Source organism: Crotalus tigris, unplaced genomic scaffold (genome assembly GCF_016545835.1).
Source record: "Crotalus tigris isolate CLP2741 ecotype Arizona unplaced genomic scaffold, ASM1654583v1 scf7180000017672.2133156, whole genome shotgun sequence".
Taxonomy (NCBI): Eukaryota; Metazoa; Chordata; class Lepidosauria; order Squamata; family Viperidae; genus Crotalus; species Crotalus tigris.
Window position 1 is genome coordinate 1602811 of NW_024096557.1, and position 16228 is coordinate 1619038.

The 16228-nt window shown below is 36.7% G+C and overlaps 1 protein-coding gene across 6 annotated transcripts in view; it reads right to left on the reverse strand.

Moving 5' to 3' along the window:
- Positions 1-16228, reverse strand: part of SAMSN1 (SAM domain, SH3 domain and nuclear localization signals 1) — a 125282-nt gene that overhangs the window by 51389 nt on the left and 57665 nt on the right. For 4 of the 6 annotated variants that reach the window (XM_039337239.1, XM_039337237.1, XM_039337238.1 and 1 more), the window contains 4 exons: positions 15141-15178; positions 8269-8345; positions 6482-6605; positions 5017-5396 (listed from right to left, as the gene is read on the reverse strand). In XM_039337239.1, coding sequence (XP_039193173.1) covers positions 5017-5396; positions 6482-6605; positions 8269-8345; positions 15141-15178 — 619 coding nt within the window. The remainder of the gene's footprint in view (positions 1-5016; positions 5397-6481; positions 6606-8268; positions 8346-15140; positions 15179-16228) is intronic. The other 2 variants (XM_039337241.1, XM_039337242.1) reach the window with 2 other exon arrangements.

The following is a 16228-nucleotide window of genomic DNA, read 5'->3' on the forward strand; positions in this document are numbered from 1 at the left end:
GCACAAGCCGATAAAAAAAGGGTTGAGCCTACACCATTCATTATAGGAGAAATGGTGTACTTATCTACAAAATACCTAAAGTCCCTACAGCCCTGTAAAAAACTTGGACCAAAATATATAGGACCTTTTCCAATTAAAAGGATCATAAATCCAGTAACAGTAGAATTAGAATTACCCAAAAACCTCAGGCAAATACACCCAATTTTTCATTGCAGCTTGCTGAAAAGAGAGCATCAGTCACCTCTACGGCCAAAAATCCCCCCCCCACCACCTCCAATCATGGTGGAGGGGGAACAACACTTCGAAATAAAAGAGATCCTTGACTCTAGGAGATATCGTGGAACAACTCAGTACCTAGTTGCCTGGAAACACCTCCCTGCCTCACAAAATGAGTGGGTCCATAAACGTCACGTCAGAGCCCCGAAGCTATTGAAGAAGTTTCACACAGAGTATCCTAACAAGCCTAACTAAATTTTTTACTTGTGTTTTCTTTCAGGTGGATCTCTCTTATTGTTAAGAGGGGCCGGATGTCAGAATCCAATTATATTTCATCTTTAATTATCAAACATAGAAACTCCCAATTCTGCCTTCTCTGGATTCTGCCATAAGAGGGAGAAAAGGGGGAGAGCAAAGGGGCTTTATGGCCCTCACTTCCTTCAGCACACTTCAAAGGACTGAATGTGTGTTTATTGTGGCCTCTAAGCTTTAACATATCAAAGAAGAGTAATTGCCTTTCATGTAGTTATCTGAAGTCTCCATCCAGACGGAAGAAGAAAGGGGATGGAATTGTGATACTTGAAACTATCACTGGAAGGGGGGTTGATTGGGTGGGACTACTGGGGAACCCCTTAAAACCTTGAATGGGAGAGCTTGAACCCCAAGTCCTGTCTAGCATGCCTGCAACCATTTTCTCTTAATAAAGGATTCCTGTTGGAAGAATTATTCCAAGAGTTCTGTCTTCTTAAGATGCAAAGTGGGGTGGGTCCTCACACACAGATTAGTTTCTTAATCCTTTCTCTCTCCTATTGCTATACACACAGTATGTGTATAAAATTGTCTGCTTTAATGTTTTTTTTAAAAAACCTTACACTTCTGTGATGAAAATAGCATTAACACCTCTAATAAGGCTATATGCAAATTTCCCCCAAAATACCATCACATACAAATGGTAAATACAGTGACTGAAGTTAGAAAAATTAATGTTTTAGTTCAGTGTGGCTACTCAAATTAAAACAATTTCATTCTACTTTCTGTAGTGCACCAAAGTAGGTAACACTGAAAGTTAGATCAAAAGATAATTGCCATTAAAGGTTTTTGGCTATTCATACTGCGGGTGACAAACATATCATAGACCATTATAAGCTACCTCCAGATGTGGTATCAGCAGCCTTTAAATATCTATAGTTACTATAAATAAATAAACTAGAATTGCTTACCAGCAGTCTTAAGTAACTAATGTGTCTACTACTGGCTTAAAACAGTAGTAATGGTGAAAATGTCAGGGAGAAAAATCAAACAAATGTAATCTTTAGATTCCCAAAAAGGTGTCCCAACATCAGTCTTTGCCCTTTCATGTTCTTCCTCCTTCTCCTGGTTCTCTAGCATTGATTCCTTATTACCTATGAGCCCATGACAAGTCAAATTTTTAATCTATTTTGGATGTCAGGATTGCTTTCAATTATCCACATGCCACAATTATTTGCAGCATACTCTGGCAATTGCCACAGTTTTTTGGGGAATGATAAGTGTATTCCCCAAGTGTTCAGTCGGTGACATTTGGCAGTAACTGGCTGATTTGTTTCCCAGCAACAAAACTGAGCTTCAGCATTGTCAGTGACTGAGGAAAACTGTATGGAGCTAAATAAGCAAGTCCACAGTTCATGCTTATCTCTCTTTCAAAAAGGATCTTTGCTAAATACTTTCAAAAAAAGAAAAAAGAAAGCTAAATTAAATACACCACTAGACCTCCTGGAACATTACACAAAATGTGTTTTCTATTACTCAGCAACTTAAGGACTCAATTCTCATGATTTTTCAGCTTTACTGTTAAACAAGTTTGTAAAATAAAATGCTTGTTGAGTCAGCACACTATTCTCACCAACTTAATGTGCTTTTCCTCCCTGTTGCTGGGCCCCAGACCAAAACAGATGTCAGCCCAGATATACTGGAAGTAAAGAAGATAATAGCACTGTCAGGAACTGTTATGCTTCTTATCGATTTTTACAATATTGGACTAAAGATGTTGGTTGAGCAATTTTTTTTCAGGGCTGCCTTGTCCTGAAGGAGGTCCCTGTCCTTCTTAGGTATTGGAGAGGCCTTGCCCACACCAAAAATAGCATGCCCACAATTTGATGGTATATTTGGAAATCAAAGCACTGCCATATTAGCAAAATATATGTACATCTAGTATGACTTTATCATTTCATAAACAATCTGATTTTTGACTAGTACTGACTTTTAAAAATACATTGCATGATTTATATGACTTATAATTATACATAAGAGAATGAAAAAACTCATAAAGTTGAAAACAGAAGTTTTCCATAGAGTAGCCAAGAAAATGGAGTCCTTCCAACTTTATAAATGAACTATGTAAAGCTCTCATAGGGTAAGACATGATAAATTTTGTTGAATTGAGAAAGTGTTTGTTAGTCAAGAATTAGAGGCATGAATATGACATTACCCATCTCAGTCTAGAATTGAGACAAACAAACACATATTCTGATTAATAGAGAAACTGAATCTGTTGTTAGCAATCTCCTTTTTCCCCAGAACCATTTTCTATAGTAAACAGTTAAAATTGAATTAGTTTTTTTTTTAAATATCAAAGCATTACAGTGTTCAATTGTTATAACATTAATACTTCTATGTGATAAACTGAGTTTCAGTTGATATCTCTCTCACAATGTCTCATATAGACATTACGTATGAGAATATGACATTTTAGTGGTAATAAAACAATTGTTTGTTTTTCCTTCTACCTTCCTCAACAGCTGTCCCAAATGCTCTGTAACTAACACTTCCGAGCCACAAGAAATCCGGTGCTGCCAGGAACAAGATTATCATGAAATAGTATCCTAAAGTAGACTTAACACATTTTAACATCAGACAAAGGAATATCTCTCATAACTAGCTCCCAATAAAATCCTGGCCCTGTCTACCAGATCTGTCCTATGTACACCAAAAATAGCATGATGGGTGGCCTTAGGACGTCAAAATATTGTTCACAACAAAATGAAATTAACAAATGCCCTTTGGAATTAGACTTCTCCAAAATCCAGATGGCCCCCACTCTACTGTTGCTTAGAAGGGCCATGAAGATCTGACTCATCACTCAGGCTTTGGTGATGTTGAGTGAAACACCATGGTTTATTTATACACAGTCTATCATTCTTACTATGTTTTCTCATTTCCCCCCATCTTTGTTATTGGTTTTATTGCTATTTCTTTGAGTTATTGGGAATTGGACAGCATACAAATTTAATATAAATAAATACATAAATAATTCAAAGGTTTGAATTACTTTCATAAGGCTATTTTAATCATGAAAATATTTATTACTTTTATTTATTTGTTAAATTTCGATGCCTTCTATCTCACTAATGATGATAGGAAAATATCAACACTATAGGTACCTTTAGATACCAGTTCATTGACAATGCTTACTGTTTATTTAACTCCTGATGGATCAATTCAATTCATTTCTGATTATATATTAAGCCAAAATGCAATGCAAAAACAGATGTAATTGTCTAATAATGGTTTGAATTTGAAATTATTTTAATATTGTTGATATTCTGTTGCTAGAACTAAAAGCAAACAACAAAAAAAACAACCTCAGGACACTTCAACATTACATTATTTTTAAGGCTGGGAATAAATTATGGAAATCTTTGCAGTCATTTTTTCATAAATAAACATTTAATTTGCCTGCTTATTTAATAGTTTTAAGTTCTATAATATAAAATGTGATTATGAGTTCTTTGTTTGTGACCAGTTTATTCCTTTACTGGCTTAGTAAAACATCTCTTTTCATACTGCGTAAATTATCCCCAGATATATAATGCTATTTGCATGATGGAAATAGAGGGAACATGCCCTTTTTTACTTGGTCTACAATATACATGATATAAGTAAACAAGGAAAAATTTTCAGTGAAACTGGAGAATGAGATATAATATTGATAATATATACCCTCTCCCAATGTATTATTATTGCTTCTCTTAATTGTTTCTTCTATCTCGCTAAAGCCAGCCATAGGTATTCCTTTGATGTGGTGATGATGGTTCTTGGTATCTATTTCTGATCAAAAATATGTTCTCCATCTCCATCTTGGTATATTTATTTGACAAATATTGCTTGAGGAAGAAAGATATTTGAAGGAGGAGAAGGTGCTTATTTTGAGGTCTCACCCAAACAGAACACTCCCCCATCCAATCAGAGCACAGCCAACCCCCCATCCAATCAGAGCACAGCCAAGCTCCTAACCAATCAGAACACACCTCCATCCAATCAGAACACAGCCAAGCTCTCATCCAATCAGTTCATACCCCCACTGGCAGTTAAAAGGAAGAAACAGTCACACATTGCTCCTAGAAGCACGAAGCCGAAAACACCAGCCTGAAGATGACGAATGAGACTTCGTCAAAACGTCGCCAAGACACTTCCAATTTTACACGGGAGAAAACCCGAATAACCAAAGATAGATAGATAGATAGATAGATAGATAGATAGATAGATAGATAGATAGATAGATAGATAGATATACAGCACGATTTTCAGACAGATGTCTGATTGATTACACCTTGACATTTTTTAACTAGGGGCGCTAAGCAGGCTCAAGTCGCAACTGCAAAACATTACAAATCCAAATTTCTTTTTCTGACAAAGAGTTAAAGAATTAAATTGGGAGACTAAGATGGCCATTTCGAGCAGAATGATTGATACAATATTAATACAATTGATAATATTAAAATTAATAACATAAAATTATCTCTTATTTGTAAGAAAACTTACCCATGAACTTGGGAGATCCACATCTGTGACAGAGCTTGTAAGTTGTGACTGATGTGAACAACAGGTACATTTTCCCCACTCTTCAATCCTTGTGGTGAAGAAATCACAGGGACCCAGCTGAGAATCTGAGAAAATTTTCCAGTCACTCCAGAGCTGAAATTCCATTTCAGAACAGGTGTCATTATTTTCTAGATTGTTAATTCCAGAAAGGTAAGTTGTATCCAGCAATGCTGAGATAAGATCTGTTCTAGGCTGAAATTCTGCCTTTAATCTTGTACTCTCTTTCAATATTTTTTTGTCTTGATATTTTGTTAATTTCATACATGAAATTGGAACTTCAGCTTCAGCTTCAGAGAACCCAGGATCTTGTGGTGATATATCTTGAAAAGAATGCATTTAAAAAAAATAATGCTTGGTTTATTTATTTATTTTTACATACTTATTTAATATATTTATCTTCTGCAAGAACAGATACATTTTAAAAGTAATAAACTAAAAAAACACAAAGAATAATATAATAAAAATCTGGTCATTTCAGAGAACATCTAAACCACATCATTAACTGATTGATAATAGTTATATCTTGCCTATTTTCAAATGTTACCAAGATTATATATAATAAGTTAGATAAAAACATAAATATGAATTATACATTTTTTAAAAAAATCAATGTACCATGTTAAACAATAAAATATAATTAACTATTAGAGATACAAATAGACAAGTTGAAAGGGTTCAATCAGAAGAATAACTAAATGATTTCAGCTAGCATATCTAGCTTACATAATAAATCTTTACATGGATGACTGAGAGTCATGAAAGTGAAAAGATAAGTCAGTTCCCCCGAAATAAATTGAAAATATCAGTGCAGGTATTTTCTACAACAAATGTCACACATTGTTCTGTTGAAAAACTTGTTGTCTGCATGCATAATACTTTGAGTTTACTTGGAACTACTCTACACAGTGTTTTAAAGTTTTAATTGATGTTTGGTGGTTGATTGCAATTACTCCCAGAATCTTTTGTTGTTATGTTATGGTTTCGATTTTCTGATTAAATTCAGTATTTTAATCAGGGTTATGGAGAGGGAGTGGCATACAGCTCAGAATCAGTTTCGACTGGACCAACCTATACTTCCTGTAAAATAAATAATATATTTATTTCTCAGCTATAATTTATTTGCATGGTATACCTAGTTTGTAAATCTGGGATGGGAATGCTTGCATGTTGTTGCTGGTAGTTTTTTAAAAACTTATGTCTATTTGCAGAGAGAAAGACTTTTGGATGCATTTTCTTTATTTTTCTGCTTTTAACAAAAATGCAAAAATCTTATTGGTTGCTTAACATTTTATTTGAACTGTGTCCATGGGTTGCTCGCTATATTCTAAATTTGTGTTGAATATTGAAATGGATTTTATGAATACATTTAATTTCTTATAGATTGAAATGAAATCATTTTACTTACTGGATGATAATATATGCTTCATGTCATCCAAACTATGTATACTGTCTTTCTTATTTCGAACTAACTTCTGCAACCGTTTCAAGGTTCCCATTGTTTCAGCTTGATTTTCATCCGAATCTGTAACCTAAAGAAATAAATGCATATCTGAGTAGCATTAGCAATAGCAGCAGCACTTAGACTTATATACCATTTCATAGTGCTTTACAGCCCTCTCTAAGCAGTTTACAGTGTCAGCACATTACCTTGAACAAGGAGATTGAGGGGAAAAGGAAGGAAGGAAGGAAGGAAGGAAGGAAGGAAGGAAGGAAGGAAGGAAGGAAGGAAGGAAGGAAAGAAGGAAGGAAGGAAGGAGAGATTGAAGGGGAAGGGAAGGAGATGGTTGGATGGAAGGAAGGAAGGAAGGATTGATTGATCTTTGGAGTGTCATGTTTTTCCAGATGGTGATGAACTGCAACTCCCAGCATTCCCCACTCTTGCCCTCTCCCAGCCACCCCCAGAACCTGCCCACCCCTCCAGCCTCCTGAGCGCCATTGCAGCGGCGAGGTCACCGCAGCCCCTTTCCATGCTGTGCAGCCCTTCACCGCCACGACCTTTCCCCAACTTGTTGCACACGAGAGGGGCATGGCTGGGTCATGCTTCTCCTCTCCTGACCAGGCCGGCTGGCCTCCGATACACATGCGGGCATCACCGCCATCTGGCCTCTTCCGAGGTCCGGAGCCCGGTGAGCCGGGAAGGAGCTGCTCCTGCCCGCCAGTCCCAGGGCCTCGCTGGGTGCCAGAGGGCCAAGGCAGCCTCCAACAATGAGGGAGGTGGGCTGGGTGGCGCAGGGAGGGTTGCGACCCACAGGTTGAGAACCGCTGATTTAATGGCACCCCAGTTTATAGGCTGAAAAACCTGAAATCCATATAAAATAAAAGATCTCACTAAATAAAATTAATAAAGCTTGCCACATATTGGCAATCACCATCCACAAGCCAATGCTGTCCCAACCTGACCCATTTGCTTTCCCGTCTCATTCTGAAGTCCATTTCCAGTCTGATCATCTTCCAAATTGCACTTGGCATGTTGCCTTGCAGCCTGTGATTCCAATTAGGAAAGCAAGCAGCACTGTAGCCAAATGTGATAAAAAAGGTTGATTCTAATGCCGCCTGGCTTGTTTGTTGTCCTGCCTCCTTACTCCTTACTGCCTGTAAATAGATGACTGCTTTGTCCAAAAACTCATTTCTAAGTTTATTTTCAAAATCTTACTAAAAACCAACATATGGACTCAATGTAATCAGGAAAATCTGCCATAATCTTGATTTATGGCTAGCAGTCTGGAGCTTTTCAAAATAATTCAGAAAAGGTGCTTCAGAAATCATGTCTGCACAGCAGCCTTCCGTTCATCATTGTAGCCCATAAAACCTTACTTTATGCAAATGTATTCCTTAAAGCAATGACATTTTTTCAGGCTTACAAAAAAATCTGAAAAAAAAAGTTGGGCTATTAATAGGAGACAGGCAGATCCAAAATCCTGATTGCATCATCACCACCTCTGCCAATGAGGTGCTGTAGATACAGCAAGACATATATCTGGCAAAGAGGGAAAATATTCTTTTAAAATTGGAATTTTAAAAAGGCCATAGATTTGTGAGTTTCATTTCACATCCAAATCTTGACTGCACATCAGTCACAATAACCCCATTATTAAATACAGTATTGTTTCAAATTGCAGAAAATTAACTGTATTTCTCAAAGATAGAAAAAAATCTTAATTTGATATAACCTAATTAAGACAAAGGACTTACATGGCATGCTGTTTCTTCTTTCCTTGATTCTTGTAGTAGGTAAGACTTTTGTTCTATAAGAAAATCTTCATTTTTTTCTGTCCAGGAAGGATGAAAATTACAAAAGGTTATTATGAGAAATGTATTCTTATCTATTAAATATTTGATATTTTCTATTTAAATATTCATTTTATAAAACTGTTAATAAAGAAAAACTGAAACAATAAACAAAAGATGTAATGGAGAAGATTTTATTAAGTGGCTTTAGTCTAATTTCCTGCTTCGCCTTGAATTATTATGTTCATATAATCTATTTTTGCAAGTATAGCTTATTTTTTTGTGATTTGCTGTCAGCACTTAAAATACCGTGATGATAATATATTCTAAGTGTATCAGTTGCCTGTACCTGCTATGTGGGTGAGATGAGGCAATAGAATGTTGATGTGTAAGGTAGTTTTAGATTTAAAAACTGCATAGAATAGCCAAATGCTTTGGTTAAACTTGACTTTACAAGCCAAAATGCATCCAAACTGTGCTTTAGCATAGTAAGGAATGCTGCAGGTTCTGTTGCTATGAGTTGGTTGGTTAACTGCACCTTCTCTGTCTTACTAAAAAAACATATTAAAGTATCAATTGACTAAAGTCATGAGCACAACATAGGGAAAATTGTGACTTGGAGTATGAAGGGAGTAAATACAACAATCATACATTAATGAATGAAATTAAAGAAAATAAATACAAAGGTATAGTAAATTGTATACTATATTTAACTTTATTTCCTTTTATCCTCTGCCTTTACTTTTGCTCAGTAGTGTACATTCCTTGAGTATAATACACTTTTGATATGAGAAATATTTCAGTCTATTTCTGGAGATTGTCATCTGTGTGATTTTAATGATATTTTAAAGCAAGTTCTTGATTCTGTTGGGATTTAAGTAATCCAGTTTTTTTTTTCTTAAAATAATGCCTTTACTAAGCACTGATAGAATTGGCTGATTTAAATCCTGCAAAAGCTGCACAAGCCATGGCCTCAATGGGACCACCAGCATTGGTTTGCAGCCTCAAAAATCTGTGTATTGAAGTTTCATGACAACACATCCAGTTTTAAACATATTTATTATTTCAGAATTAAGGATGGAACAGGAAGATTGAGACCTAGCCACTAGGAGGCAAACTGCTTCCACTGTCATTTTTTAATGCTTCAAAAACTATGTCATGTTATCATACATATTGTTCTGGACAGAAAATCAGTATCATGATTTGGATTATTCTTTATATTTGAGGAGATTTTGCAAAATGGGAATTTCAACTCTTGAAATCTCCCAACTTGTGCAAAATCCTCCCCTTTGTGACATTGTCACAGTCTCCTGCAGCCATCCAGAAGACTGGAAGGCAGAATTGCACTCATAACCCTCAATTGTCAACCCTGTTCTAAACACTTTTGCTTATTAGCAAAACATATCAGGTGTGTTATTACAGTTATCTCATCAATGTCATTTTGAATTGCAGCAGTGCAGCTCACAAAACAATGGTGTTTACATCAATGTACACAATATTGCATATGCCACTACATTCTGAATCAGCTGAAGTTTTTGAATGTTCTGTGTTGCAATAGCTCTATCAGAGGTGACTAGGGTATGAATGATAATGAGCAGTGACTCCTGATCTAGGAACAGACACAACTGGTGCACAAGATATATTTGTGCGAAGACTTTTCTAGGCATAGCTACCCATTTCTCTCAAGTAGGAGCTTTAAATCCAGAAGGGAGTGTTGGGGAGTGTTACCAAACCCAGAATGAATGACAGAAGTTTACTAGATACAAACGACCATAAAACCCACACTCATTCTTATTAGGGTTGAATTGAAACTTCTTCCTATCCATTCAGATCTGCACGGCTTCCTGACACTGAGATAGTATCTCAGGAACATCATTTGTATGATCATCAGATATCACATGATAGGTGACTTTCTGCTGACAAATTATCCTACCTAGTGATTTCATGTAGAAGTTAAATAGGGCAGGGAAAGAGTTGAGCCCAGCATCCTCTCAAAAGCAGAAGCTTAGAACTGGACCTTTCTACCATTATCAATGCCAAGCAGAACTGTCCTCAGAAGAATAACCATACTGATACCATGATTGGTAGCCTTTGAGAGATCAAAGAATGCCAGAATGAAATGATCCCACAAGAGGTCACCTACAAATGTAATTAAAACCGTCTCATTATTATAAGCAACCCTAAAGCCCACATAATCTGCTTCCTTCAGATTTCTTTTGGAGTGCTTGGCAGGTCAGACTTCTCTATCAGCTATATAATCATAGATAAGGGAACTGTTATGACAGAACTATTTTACATCAATTATGAATAAACTAGATTAGAGTTTATTAGATTTTAATGATCAGATTCTAGTGTCCAATGAGATCAAGCATTAATTCTTGTATCAGTTGAATTTGGAAAAGGGAGCAAGGAAAATAGCGAAACTAAGGAAGTGATCTTAAAAAGACCACTTGATAATATACTGCAAATCCAAAGAGTGCAGAAGATTATTACCACTTCACTACTTCACTACTTTTACAGCCATTATTTAGATCTACATTTAATCTACATTCATACTCATGTTTGGTCACATTCGTGACTACTTTTTTCATGAAAGGGGTTTTTTTGGGCAATAAATATATACTGTAGATGTCATGCAATATGAGCATTTATTTCTCCCCCACAATAAAATGGGTAATTAAAACCCAAAATATAAGATATTACACTAATATGCATAATTCTACATTCTCCCCAGAAGCAAATTAACTGAGTGTAACCTGTTCCTTTACCGTTATGTTAATATACATTTGCCTTTTGAGAAGAGAAACTTTACAACATTTTGATGGCATTCAGATGCAGCTTAGTTATGAATAATTCTGCAAATTTGCAAATCATTTCTTATAGAGCAAAACTTGGTAGCGAATGCAGAATGATAGCTCAGCATGACCCAGTAGCTTTTTAGAGAGTTCTTCCCCATAATTAGGTTATGCTAGGCAGTTCTAGAACTTTGTTATCCATGAAATACTTCCCTAGCAAATAAAGGACGCTGCTGTTTATCCAGCAGACAAATTAGCTGCAGCAAAAGGAACCAAATGTTGTATGATATGATAACTTTATATTTATGGTTTATACACAATACTGTGTCATGAAATATGCCAATTTTGTGCAGAAAAATTTATAACTGTACTATTAGAAAGGACATTTAAAGTGAATGCTATCCGCTCACTGTCACCTATTTAGGAGAATCTGAAAGAATGCAAATCCTGCTGAACTGCAAAATCCAGTGTTCAATAGGCTTTTCATGATGGATTGCTATGGGTAATATATCTGTGTTCAGCAAAACCTGTATTTTAAAATTTATGATCAATTCAGCCACATGGCTTGGAATGAATAGAAAATTATCAGTTTGTAAAAGCAAGCTGTCAACATACAAAATGTTTTTGAACATTATAATTTAAACATCCTTCACTGAGAATTGCAGAAATTGCACCAGAATTGCAAAAATAATGTTTATTGTTTGGGCTAGCAAGTAAAAATATATGGACAGTTATTTAGATATTTAATTGCTTTAATTTAAAAGGTGTCCATGTAAAGGTTTCCCTTGTCCAGTCGTGTCTGACTCTAGGGGACAGTGCTGATCTCAATTTCTTAGCTGAAGGAGCCAGTGTTGTCCGTAGACACTTCCATGGACATGTGGTCAGCATGACTATACATTGAGGCACATGGAACACTGTTACCTTCCCACTTAAGTGGTACCTATTTATCTACTTGCATTTGCATGCTTTCAAGCTGCTAAGTAGGTTGGCAAGTAATGGGAGCTCATCCTGTCACGTGACCCTCAGGTCTTGAACCTGGGCTGTCAGCCTTCCAGCTGACAAGTTCAGTGTCTTTTACTGCTGAGCCATTGTGCCCCCTTCCAGGCAATGTACATGATGTAAACATAACAAAAGGGAGAATCATTATGTCATGATCACCATCACGATCATCATCTATGACCACTATTAATACTATTTAAATAGTACAGCCAATTATTAGGTTACTGAGCATGGTGCATATTCAACTTCCCAAAGCCTTCCAAACTAGCCAGTCTTTATTCACCTTTTAAAAACCATGAAAAAATGGTTGCCCTAGCCTTACGGACAAGTTGTGTGAAACAAGGTGACTACTACTGATCTCCCTCCATCATACCTTGATGGCTATTAAGGCCTATGTTGTGCTGGTAATGGTACTGAATGTCAATATTTTTCTGCCTGGCAGTCTAGTTTAGGATAACTCAGATCCTCCTGGGTGGGAATGATTTGGTGTTTCACCTATAGGATTGCAGTAAAGAATTTGCAAGGAATCCCTAATAAAGTTCATCAGAATCACATTATATTGGACTTTGGCTTGGTAGTAGGTCCTGTGGAAGGGTTAGTTATTTGGCTTAGGTATCTGGGCAGAGTTTGTTGCTATTGAATGTGTTGAAACAGACAGGGTTTTGACAGATGTAGCTCAGCTACCTTGGTGTTAGATCCATGTTGTTCCTGGTTGACTAAGGCTTCCCGGGGTGACATGTGGTTGAGTCTTGATGATGGTAATCTGTAATCCATCCCCTCTTTAGGAAGTTATCTTGGGACCAAAAGGTACTGAATAATTTTTTGTCCAGTTTCCAACTTTTCTTTTGGAGAAAGATTATGGAGAAAGTGGTTGTGCAATAGTTTCAAAGGATTCTAAATTATCTGGACTCTAACGATTCAGGTCCAGGTATTGGAGTAAGATACTAGTAGATAATAATGATCTCCGGTGAAGTGGGAATTGAGTACTGCATTTGCCCTTACTCTACCTGACTTCTCAGCCGTTTTTGATACCATTGATCATGGCATGTTTCTGGACTGGCTTTGAAGGTTCTGGATGGAACATACTGTGCTGCTTCTCTTCCTTCCTCCAGGGCCAGTGGGAGTTAATAGGAGATGATAGCTCAAGCCTGCAGCCCCTGCTATTTGGATGTCACAGGGCTTGGTGCTTCCTCTTCTCCTGTTTAATATCAATATGAAGCCACTGAGTAAGATCATCTATCCATTTGGGATGAGATGATGCAGATGATATCCAGTTACATATTTCCATGTCAGGCTGTCTGAGTGTTGCTATAGAGGTCCAGCTTCGATCTCTTGAGTCTATACTTTTCTATATGGGAACAGCATGCTTCAATTGAACCCTTGTAAGACAAAGTGGCTTTGACTTTTAGGACTCTCTTTAGTCTTTAGGACCTTCCATCTCTTGTTTTGGATGGGGTTGCATTGTCTCAGGCAGATCCTATGCTCAGTTTGGGGCCTCAGCTGCACTAATAACTCCTGTTCAAAGAGAAGGGTCTTTGAACAAGCTTCATGTTGTATGCAAATTGCACCCATTCCTGAACCAGGAAGCCCTGTTCATAGTCAGTCATGCCTTAATCACCTCCTAATTGGATTACTGCAATGTGCTTTTTGGGGCTGCCTTTGAAGAGTATTCAGAAGCTTCAGCTGGTGCAAAATGTAGTAGCATGGTAAGTTATGGGTGCTGGTTGCTTGGCACATGTGACATCTCTGCACTATAATCTTGTAGCTGCTAGTACAGTTCCAGGTACAATTCAAGGTGCTACCAGTTGCATTCAAAGACCATCATGGCTTGAGATTGGGTTACTTATGAGAATGTCATTTCCCAATGGTTTTTAACTGTTCCATTGTTTCTGGTGAGAGAGTATCAGAACCCATAAGGAAGGTTTTTTTCTGCCCTGTCACTCATTGTCATCATTGTTGTCATCATCATCATCCTCTCTCTGTCTCTCTCTCTCTCCCCCCTCTCCCCCCCTCTCTCACACACACACCAGATGAGATTTGTCCCAACTCTGCTACCTTTTCTCAAGACAGTAAAAAAGCTGTCTTTGCTCTTAAGTTTGAGGCCCTCATAATGTGAGAAAGTCTGCTTTTTTGGTTATACTGTGAAGTGTTACATTTGTTCTTAGCTGCTATTTGATGCTGTGTTATGTTATTTATGTTTTTAATTACTGGTTGTGTTTTTACTGCTTTTATTTTGTTTTCGTTTTTAGCTACTCAGTGTCATGTATATGAAGTAAATAAATAACAAATGGCAGGAAGAGATCTTCAGCAGACATTATTTGCTTCTGAATAACAGAGTTGGATGGGACCTTGGAGGTCTTTTGGTATGACCCCCTGCTCAAGCAGGAAACCCTATAACATTTCAGACAAAATCTCTTCTTAAAAACTACAGTTTCTGGAGGCAAGTCATTCTCTGGATTAGGCAAGCAGAAGCTTCCTTTGTGAGCCCACAATCCACAAAGGCTTTATTGGTAGTGGCTACCAGCTTAATTGCATTTGGTAACTCACAGGTAACTAATGCAAGTTTTTGTATCAGTAACAGAGAATCACTAGGACTGCACAGTTAGCCTGTAGACTGCTGCATTTTGGATCACATGGTTGTTTTTTTTCTGGATGATTTTCAACACAGCCTTATGTGGCCTTATGTGGAACAAATTGCAATAATTTATTTGTGAGTTAGCAGAGGCTTGAATGATTATACTCAGTGCCTCCTGATCCACATAGGGCTACAACTAGTACATCAACTGAAACTGCTCAAAGCTTCTACTTGTTCTTCCAGCAACAGCTATGAACCGAAGAAGATTCTCCCCCATCCCCAAGATATAGATATAGGCTTGTGTCTTTGGGGAGCATAACTTCATTAAAACTTAAATTTGATATAATTTTGAATCAGTAGACTTCTGAATTAGCATCCACTTTGTTAAAGGGTTTGGAATGCTTATTCAATGGCATGTCAAAAAAACCCACAACATCTAAAATGGAAGAAAAAAATGAATTACTGACCAAATACCTCATTTTCTGACAATGGCTCCTGGATGAACCTAAAGGAAAGTAAAATGATAATAATAATACTTGGGAAGGACTTGATAGGTGAATAAAAATGCCAAATCCAGTTTAAACATCTGGCTAACAATGCAATCAGCCATAATAACATTCACTTAATTATTCTGAAATTTAAAGAAGAATTTCACTATGCTATCTTGATATTACATTGTACAGTTTAAACACCATGACCTTTTGGATTAAATAAGCCGTACCTACAAAAATGCATATCCTAGAAAATTTGTAAAAGGACTGTATCATTTATCCTAAAGCTTTGGATGAGTAAATTATTTTTCTATTCCTGTATTATAAATTGACAAAAATGCCAAATAATTAGGAAGAAGCTAATTAATTTGAGTTCCACTTCATTCTTTATAAATAGTTGACTTATATTATGCAATGTATGCTGTGAGAAGAGTTCATTCACTTTAATACAAAAATAATTTCCGCTACATCATTTAGCAAAATAATATTATCTGATATGAGATACCTGCAGTAGAGTGGTTATAGTTTGCTGCTCAGTAGCTTAATATGCATTAAAGCATTTTTTTCCTGGACTGCAGATTAGTAATTGGATTGGAATATTGATACAAGGGTCTCAAAATTCGACAATAGCAAATATCTTCTCCCATTTGTCAACAATCCAAGTAATTATTTTAATGTCTATTCTGCACTGCCTATGCTGAATTTCTTACTGAACACACAGAGCATGGCTAGCTTCCAGCATCAGACTAAGATAGGCCAATCCTATGATTAGACAGAATGAGGCAGTACATGTTGAGCAGCACACATAGTTCTGCTGGATTGCAGAACTATGCATGCTACATTACTTTGGAATACACTGTCTATACTACTTGATGTTCTCATGTGTGGTGAAGGATGCAATCCTATTTACTGGGTTGAAGCAGAGGGCAAAAGTAGAAGTGAAGTACAGAACAGAAGGATGGAAGAGAGATTATTGCAGTGAAACTCTCCAACTTGGGGATAAATGGAATAGACTGTGTTGCTGGATTATTGGGAATGTATATGTTGCTTTGTGCTTTGGTAAA